Here is a 10096-nt window from a genome sequence, read left to right as displayed (position 1 = left end):
AGAGGCACACACACACACACACACACACACACACACAGAGACACACACACACACACACACACACACAAATGAACTGGCTGTAACAATATGGCAAAATTGAGCCAGAAGACTCAAATAAGAGGTTGAAATCAGATTGATTGATTAATGCAAAAACTGACATTTCAGACCAACATTGAAAACAAAAAATCTAAACCTTTACAAACAGTTGTCTTTGAGAATGTCTTTATATAAATCCAAATCCACAACTTTTCTCAAAATACAAAATAAAAATATTATTGAACAAAAATATATTACATTGATTTCACTGAAAATAAAATAAAAAGTTACATTTCAGGGTTCGGTCACCTTTGATCGCGAGCAACACAAAGTGTGACTCCCAAATGAACAACACCAGACGGTTAAACCCGAAACTGTTCACAGAAACAAAACAAAACAAAAACAAAGTGTTTACATATAATAACATTTGAGAGATGAACATTTTTCTGTTAAATTAATAGTTATTTTTTAAAATATGTAAATATTAAATTTTTTTTATTTCAAACTTCTTCAACTTTTTGTTCAACAAAAAAATCAAAAAAGTGAGTCATCTTGAAGCGCCACATCTAAATATGCAGGAGTGTGAATGAGGAAGATTTTCAGTGAATTACATTTCAGTCTGTATCTCCCAAAACTAGCATATAAACTCACAATTTCTGATGTGTGAAGCTACAGTCCGCCAGCAGATGTCAGTCTAATCTAACAGGATGATCCGGATCTAAGAGGAATCTGTAGATCAGTCCTGAAGTCTTCATGTTCCTCAGCTCCTCATTTCTACACACCAACACTCAAGACATGTATGTACTGTATCTGAGCTCACTTTAATATCATTAGTGCTGGTGGTTTGATGGTGTGTAGATGATAAACTACACAATGCTAGAAACATGCGAGTCCGTGGAGATTTATATATTTTTTATTCTACTGTAGATGTATTTGCGCTGAGGCTTACACATGAGCATGATGAAGAAATAAACGAGTCCAGATTAAGGTAGAACTAGTTAAGAACTCTTTAAAACACTTTGTACTTGGTTGAAAATATATATATTTTTATATTTATAAATAGTTTTATTAATTATCATATTATACTATTATAGCTTTTTAATGTAAAAAAAAAAAGTAGTTAAATTTCCAACAAAAACAATAATTTGGTCGTATACTGTCCACGCTTATAAGACACGATCAGATAATTTTTTACATAGAGGATTTGCTTCCAGGTAAAGAATGTCTCTCTCTCTCTCTCTCCCTCACTCTCTCTCTCTCTCTCTCTCTCTCTCTCCGTCTCCAGGTTTCTCTGATAAATTGCTTGTCGCTGGCTAAGCACAGGCAGTGATAGATGGCAGAGTCGCCTCTCTCTCTCTCTCTCTCTCTCTCTCTCTCTCTCTCTCCGTCTCTCTCTCCGTTCTAGAGTATTGGCTTTCTGTCCACTTAGCGTTTCTTGCAGCATCTTCAATCGGAGCTTCTCCAGTCGCGCAGCACTTGAGCAGATTTACATAGCAGTAATTTACCCTGAGCGCGCGGTAAACAGCTCAGATTTACTGCTGCTCACCGGATTACACTTGAACACTCATTAGATTCCCTCCGGGACCAGCAAACCGAGACCTCATTTATAAACTGAACGGAAGCGAGGCCGACAGAAAGACGAGAGCAAGCAGAGCAGATTTCATCAGCCAAGGAAGAGAAGCCATGGAATGCAAACAGATTATAAAGGAGATGCTGCTTTCATTCAGCTGCTTTAGTCTCGTTGGCTGATGTCATATTCAGGGCTGGTCTCACAAAAAAAAAAAAAAACTCATGACATAAACATAATTTACTTTATTTGTTTACTTAGATTTTTATGCGTATGCTAGTATATGCATAAAGAACGTGTGACACATTTCATCATCAGCATAGTATGTGCGCATCCTACTTCTCTACTATATAGCAGGTGAAAACAGTACCCCGAAAGAGTAGTAAATGTCTGAATTTGCAGTATGCATAAAACAGTGGGCGAAAAGTACCCAAAAAGTATCCCTATTGGAAAATGGCACTGCATGCCAGTGGTTTGAGTCTTATCTCTCAGATAGGTCCTTCAAGGTATCTTGGAGAGGTGAGGTGTCCAAGTCACAACATCTAGCCACTGGGGTGCCTCAGGGCTCAGTTCTTGGACCCCTTCTCTTCTCTGTCTACATGGCATCACTAGGTTCTGTCATTCAGAAACATGGCTTTTCATATCACTGCTATGCTGATGACACTCAACTCTACCTCTCATTCCATCCTGATGATCCGACGATAGCTGCTCGCATCTCAGCATGTCTAACAGACATTTCTTGCTGGATGAAGGACCATCACCTTCAACTCAACCTTGCCAAGACAGAACTGTTTGTGGTTTCAATAAACCCATGTTTTCATCACAATTTCAGCATCCAGTTAGGCTCATCAACACTGCAATATAACAAAGAGTGAAAAATTTAAGGGGGTCTGAATACTTTCCGTACCCACTGTATATATATATATATAATAAAAAAATAAAAATACCTTGCTATGTGTACTGCGTTAGGCTAACCGAGACTTGTCATTTGCACTTACATATTGTTGCTCTTTTGTTAGTTTTGATTGCATCTATTGTCCTCATTTGTAAGTTGCTTTGGATAAAAGCGTCTGCTAAATGACTAAATGTAAATGTAATGTAAATGTAGATGACCTAGTATGTCTCGTGAGATTCTGAAGTGAGCATCTGCTGGGCACTTCACTGACTTGCTGACTAACTTGTGTTGACCCCCAGTGTTCATGTATTCTATAATGAAGTTTTAATTGAAATGCTGTGCGTTCGGCTCTATGCATATTTTTGCATCAAAACTAAAGAACACTTTGAACTTTAGGCATGTATTCACACACTGGTAAAATTTTTTAGCAGTTTTAGTAGTTGATCCCTATGTCATGGACGATACGACCAAAAACCAAGAGTTAGCAACAATCACATCAACTCTATTTGCATATGAACTCATTAGATTTGCGTATTAGCTCATATTTGCATGTAAACTGCTGTGATGTCATCAGTTCTGCAATGAGAAACTGACTCTAATTAAAGTCAGCATCTCGCTGCTTGTCTCCATCTGTCTCTGTGATGGGGATGTAGTTTGAGTTTCTCGCGTAATCTCTGGGATTTCTTCAGGCGAGTGTCTAGAGACTCGTCTGATCCCGTGAGAATCACTCACGCTTCTTTGAACATCCCAAACAGAGACGCAGCGCGGTCTTAATGATATACAGCGGTGAAATCTGTGCCATGGTCTCATGTCGTGTCTTAAATCTTGCCCTGCGTGTTCAGAATGTGTCAGAAATTTCTCTCGTCGCTCTTTGTAATTTTTCTTTCTTTTCTGTCTTTCGCTAATCCAGAGTCTAATGGCAAACCCGATGCTCATTTCTTCCCCAGACGACAGATAAGAGGCTTTGAGGGTCTGACTGTCGAATGATTTCTCATATTTCTTATGATTGAGCCCACAAACCTCCAGTGTTAACAGTATCGCTGACATCCGCGGCAGGAGCCACTTCACTCGATAAGACGCGTACAAAGGAAAACAAGAGTTTAATTGGAGGTGGACAAGCAAAAGTTTATTAAAAATCCCTCTGAAAACACAGAAGCAGAACACAGATGCATCTGTTCTTCTTCACACGAGGACCTAAATCGGTAACACTTTATTTTAAGGTGTCCTTGTTACACGTTACATGTACTTACTATTATAATAAAAAATAATTATGCATAATTACAAACCAAATCCTAACCCTAACCATATAGTAAGTACATGTCGTTAATTAATATTACTCAGTACTTATACGTATAATTACACTGTAACAAGGATACCTTAAAATAAAGTGCAACCCCTGAATCTTCTGTAAAACACCCTGTAGTGGTTTTAGGTCTATTTTAAGCACTGTACGTGTTTGTCGCTGTAATGGATCATGAGGTTGTTTCATTGGTCAGTGTTTCCCAAACTCCCCATAGCTGTGTTACACTCTTTGATCTTCTTCAACAGCTTTAAAGAAATGCATCCATTTAAACATCCCGTGACCAAGACAGAACTGGCTTTCAATAATTAAAACCAGCAACTGTTTCTAAGCCAGAAACACTCATTGGAAAACGACTGTTTCACGTCAGCAAAAGCGTGTAAAACCTAAATCTCAGAAATTGCATAGAATGCACCAATCCGATAGCAGCTTGAGATTTTGAGAAAGCTCTTGCCATAATTCTGTGTGATATTCATTAGACCAGTGCTTGTCAATTGGTTTTGCTGGACCCTGATTTAACCAGTTTTTATCATACAAATGTAAACTAAATTATGAAACGGATAGATTGAGTCAATAATTAACCAAACGAAACTCACCATGGTCATCCTGGCTAGAAGTGAAGCTGTTTTTAATGTCTGGGTCTTATTCTCTTTTATCTTGTGTAGTTTTGTTGATGTTTTTGCAAATATGTCAAAACATGTCCTTGTTGACATATATCTGATTTAATAAGCCTCTGGAGATGAATTTAAGCCAAAATAATGCCATAGTTTGTTCTTTGAAGTCATCATCAAACAATATGGGAAGTGTTTTCTCTCTTTCAATAATTTCAATGTTGACAGCACTATTGAACCTACAAACATTGGTCTGAGGAGGGACAAACTGGTGAGAGCGTCTAGGGCAGGGCTTTCCAAACCTGTTCCTGGAGGGCCACTGTCTCGCAGAGTTTAGCTCCAACCCTAATTAAACACACCCGAACCAAAGTAATCAAGGTCTTCAGACTCACTGCAAACTTCCAGGCAAGTGTTTTGGAGTTAAACTCTACAGGAGCAGGATTGAACACCCCTGGTGTAGGGCATCCAATGCTCATCAAGGTCTAAGTGGCGACAGTTTTAATGACATGCCTGTGTAGATGCGGACTGGTCAGAGAGCTCGTGATGACCCCTGTCCACAGCCCCTAGAATGGGCACATGAGCAACAGAAGTGGACCTTGGAGCTGCGGAAGAAGGTTGTCCAGTCTGATGAGTCCTGTTTTCTTTTACATCACATTTACTTGGGGATGTAATGGCAGCAATATACACAAGGGCAGGGGTTTCCAATCCTGCTCCTGGAGAGTTTAGTCAAGTCAAGTCACCTTTATTTGCATAGCGCTTTATACAATACTGGATGTGTCAAAGCAGCTTTACAGTGTCAAACAGGGAAATAGTTAGTTAGTAGGCAGTTCTCCTCTGGCCAGACAAACCAGCATGGAGTGGTTTAATTCCAATAAACTTAATCTAAGTTTCATTTAGTGGTTTAATTCCAGGCTGCAACACAGGTCAGATTGTGCAGAGGACTCGTCTGGTTCCCGTGGTCTTGTGTCGATGGCTGTCTAGTTGACGAGGTCTTCACTGGGGATCTGTCTCTAGGGCTCATCTAGTTGACATGGTCTCCGCTGACATTCAGGGCTGTAGAGGTCCTCTCTAGGACCATCTGATCTGGATACAGACTGGATCTGGTGGCTACGGTGACCTCGGAATAAGAGAGAAACAGACTAATATTAGCGTAGATGCCATTCTTCTTACGATGTAGCGAGTACATCGTGTGTTATGGAAAGTGTTCCCGGTTCCGGTTGTCCTAATTAATGCAACCTTACAATCCTTTAACGGATTTGAATATTAGAAATGTGTTAGTGTGTTATGTGTAAGCCAGGTTAAAGAGATGGGTCTTTAATCTAGATTTAAACTGACAGAGTGTGTCTGCCTCCCGAACAATGTTAGGTAGATTGTTCCAGAGTTTGGGAGCTAAATAAGAAAAGGATCTGCCGCCCGCAGTTGATTTTGATATTCTAGGTATTTGAGATCGCAGCGGACTTGAAGGACAAGCTTCAACCTCCAACCCCAATTAAACACACCTTAACCAGCTAATCAAGGTGTTACTAGGCATACTAGAAACTTCCGGGCAGTTGTGTTGAGGCAAGTTGGAGCTAAACTGTGCAGGACAGTGCACACATTGTTCAGGAATGGTTTGAGGAACATAATGAAGAGTTCAAGGTGTTGTCCTGATCTCCAAATGCTCAGATGTTAATCTGATTGACAATCTGTGGGATATGCTGGACCAATCAGTCCATTCCATGGTGGCTCTACCTCGCAATTTAAGGACATGAAGCATCTTCCGCTAATGTGTTGGTGTCAGATATCACTGGACACCTTCAGGAGTTTTGTAGAATCCATGCCTCAGTGGGTCAGTGCTGTTTTGGCAGCACAAGGAGGGCCAACAGCATATTAGACAGGTGATCTAATTTGGAGTAATTTGGTTGTTTTGGCGTAGATTGTATCCTGCATGACAATGATAAAATAAACAGATAAAGCAACAACTAAGTAAGGGATTTTAGCTCACTGTCTCTTTCTGCCCCCTGCAGGACTGAGTTCTACACTGAAGTTTAAGAGTTAGTGCTAGAAGTTTGATCACATCACTAATTAAAACTTGAACCTTTAAGATGATCAGTTGTAAAAAAAAATCTCCCTACACTCTCTACTTGGAAACGATAAGGTGAACATGTTCTGTGATTGATGTTGGGGGGTTTATGAGATACAAAACAAGCTGTTTGTCATAGACGGGTCGAGGCTCCTCTGGACATCAAAGATCAGATTACGTGTTGTTTGTGCTTTTCACACTGTCATGAAAAAATAAATAAATCATCTGAGTCACATAGGAGCTAAAGTCGGATTTGGGCTACGTTTTCCTGCAGTCTGAAAATAGCTAGTTAGAAACTATGGGCCAGATTTACTTAACAGGGCAAATTAGCATGAGGGCGCAATCCCATAAAAGTGGAAAGTTCTGTTGATCTACTCACAATCAGCAAATTAAAGAACACAGACACAAATCATTTCCATAATGACCAGTGCAATCAACCAATAGCAGGCGCAAATTAGCGTCTCACAAAAGCAGAGACAATGATAATCAGTTGCATGTAATTACTAACACAGACACAAACAGACTCTATCCCAAACCCTCTATCGTGACCAACAGCCCAAATGTTCACTCTAGAAGCAAAATTCTCATTGTTTTCTGTTATTTTACGTCCTTTTTGATGGCACCCATTCACTGCAGAGGATCCATCGGTGAGCAAGTATTCAAATGTTACATTTTTCTAAATCTGATGAAGAAAGAAACTCATCTACATCTTGGATGGCCTGAGGGTGAGCACATTTTCATTTTTGGGTGAACTATGGGAACATTTTTCCCTATAATGTAGGGAAAAACTAGACCACACACACACACACACACACACACACACATGTGCCAATCTGCTCTTGATTTAAGGATTATTGGCAGCAGCTGTAGTGAATATTAACTGTAGATGTACTGCTGTCTGTCATATGAAGGTCCAGCGGACGTCGCCTCAAAGTCAAAGGAATGAAGAACTTGGTGCTCTCGAGCCATTGATATTCAGAACACAACTGAAGATGAATATTGTGCGGATCAGAGCGAGTCGTGCAGGTCGATCATGTCGAGTCACGCATTTCATATATTTTAATACAGTCAGACTAGGTGTCGTGTCTTATGAGAATTATTGGCTTATTCTCTCTGTTCTGTGAATCATATTTAACTGTGTAGGAAGAGAAGATAAAAGTCTGTGATAAAAATAAGGAAAGTGTGGGAGCGGCGTCCGCTGGGATTGTGAGCTGGTATTATTCTGGAGCGAGTGAGACACGTGTGTGTGATGTTTGATCAGTTTTATTGGCGTTACACACTCCATCAGTCTGGATTCTGGAAGCATCTTTCCCATTCCTGTTGTCTGTCCAACAAACGTAACGCAACAACAACACTAAATAATTATAGGTTGGGCATAGGATCGGATGCTCAAAGATATTTACATCATAGTGTGATGTAAATAAAATGGTTTTAACTGAAAATCAGACCTCATCATGATGATAAAATTATATTGACGCCAAATGTTTCCCAATGAAATCAATGTGTTTCTGGTCGTGTTGCAGTAAAGACGCTCAAGGCCACTAATGCCATTGGTGACATGCGGCAGTGAGAATGGATACATGACAGTCGTGGTCATTATGAACTATGGAAACGGGCTATAATCCTCTTTTTGTGTCCCATAGAAGTCAGTCATTCAGGTTTGTACTGACATGGTGCCAGAATGATTGTTTTTGGATGAACTTTCCCTTTAAAGGCACTGTGGAGTTTCAGGAGCAGAAAGCCGCTGGAGTCTCAGATCTATTAGCACGTTTAGAGATGATGATGAAAGACTCTGGAAATCAGCCGCGAGGATTGTGTATCCGATTATATCTGCGAGAGATCCGTGATTCTGGCTCACATTGAAACCAAATCCACAATTATTGTGTTTCTCTACTAAAGAGTTATGAAACCGTTGATGGTCATGAGACTTCACAGACTTCGAGTAGCATTTTGTGATGACTTTGTAAACAAAGTGTGACTAGTTTGAGACGCTGGTGTTTTATGGGCAGTTCTATCGGGCATCTGTGCGTAAATCAGAGGTCCAATCATTAAGAGCGTCGAGTGGCATCATGTTAAAATCGAAGGAAAATAAACTACGGCCTGACGGTAATAAAGCATCTATTGGCCTTCACCGAGCGATTCAGTCATTACTCACGCACATAAATAACCACCAGGCCAGTCGCTCGTCTGGTGTCCTCTTAAAGAGCCCGAACACTGAATCTCTCCAGGTGAACTTGCACGTCTGTACATTTAGACTAGTTGCAGTTACCATTAACCACCTAAATAAACTATGTTCTGTAAGGTTTCAGGCCTTTTACGTGTCTGTGACTGTGCCAACACTATTAATCTAATGCATCTTACAGTAAACTACTGTTTGAATGTATGTTAATGTACAGCTCTATAATATTTTTTTGCTCTATAAAATACTAGTTGTTGTTTGATATTGATTTTTCTTTAGCCGATGCCAGTAACTATAAAGTTGTGCATCTATTTGCCATTGGCTGATAAATAAATATGATATACAATTTTATAATAGCAGTTGTGAATTAAAAGCACATTATTTACTCAAAAATCACAGATATGGTTATTGGCTGCCACCAGTAATCTCAAAAAGGTCAAATATTTGCTGATTTGTGTGTTTGTTTAGAGAAAACATACAGCCAAGGTTAACAGTTTGTTTACTGCACTTATGAAGAAACATTAATCATGAATCCTGTCCTATTTGTCAATTCCCAAACAATTCCCATTCCTTTCTCAAACCAGGCTCAGTGGGAAAAGGCGCTGATTGCGACATTTCTGTGAAATACACTGCTTTTTACATGTTTCATGACACTTTCTAAGTGAGATGTCCAGTGGGGGCGCTAAAAGCATGTTTACTTTGATCTGAAATACATGAAAGTGAATGTGGCAACATTTTTTTTTTTTTTTTTTACATATCGCTGCACTTCGGCAACTAATCCAGTTAGTGGCACTAAAACAAAAAAATACTCTATTGCTTTAAAAATAATGTACCTGCTGTAAACCCAACCCAAATCCTAACTGATAAAGCAAAGGTCAGATAAAAACACATTTTCTGAAGCAACCATGCCATTTTATCTTGCTCCTACAAGTCCCTTAGTCCCTTTTATCATGACTCCTGTTTGATGAGACTCGTACCCGAGCGCTTCACATCACAAGTGCCTATTTTCTTCACATCCTAGCAATTCAAGCTTCCACCTATTTTGCAAACTTTTAAATGCAATGAATCTGATCAATTTAATTCTATGTCAAATGCTAGAATAGAAAACAGAAGAATGCATTGGTTCATTTCTCTAAGAGTAACACCAGCCCCTGCTTGAGCATCTTGCCAACGACAGATGGCGCCATTCACCCTTCTCTGATAGTTTCCTCCACCTGAAGTGCATTACATCATCAAACAGGCCACAGCTCGTGCTTCTGCCACATTGTGTTTTCCCATGCAAAGTGAGAAAGCGTGTGGGAGAGACTCGAGATCCCGGCGCTGAAGCTGCTAGAAGGTACCGGGGGATGTGACATTTCAGCGTGAGCCGTAGCGGTTGTGTTCAGTTGCCATCTTGAAGACATCTGGAGCTCTTATGACATTTGATTAAAGAGCACATTCAAAACA

The 10096-nt window shown here is 39.8% G+C and overlaps 1 protein-coding gene across 1 annotated transcript in view; it reads right to left on the bottom strand.

Moving 5' to 3' along the window:
- LOC107724004 (leucine rich adaptor protein 1-like) overlaps positions 1-4403 on the bottom strand; it is a 7925-nt gene extending 3522 nt beyond the window's left edge. Inside the window, exon 1 of the mRNA XM_016532770.1 lies at positions 4395-4403. Coding sequence (XP_016388256.1) covers positions 4395-4403 — 9 coding nt within the window. The remainder of the gene's footprint in view (positions 1-4394) is intronic.
- Positions 4404-10096: the final 5693 nt, after the last annotated feature.

Source organism: Sinocyclocheilus rhinocerous, unplaced genomic scaffold (assembly GCF_001515625.1).
Source record: "Sinocyclocheilus rhinocerous isolate Xijiao unplaced genomic scaffold, SAMN03320098_v1.1 scaffold2771, whole genome shotgun sequence".
Classification (NCBI taxonomy): domain Eukaryota; kingdom Metazoa; phylum Chordata; class Actinopteri; order Cypriniformes; family Cyprinidae; genus Sinocyclocheilus; species Sinocyclocheilus rhinocerous.
Note: the sequence above shows the minus strand (reverse complement) of the source record. Positions and strands in the feature narration are given on the sequence as shown.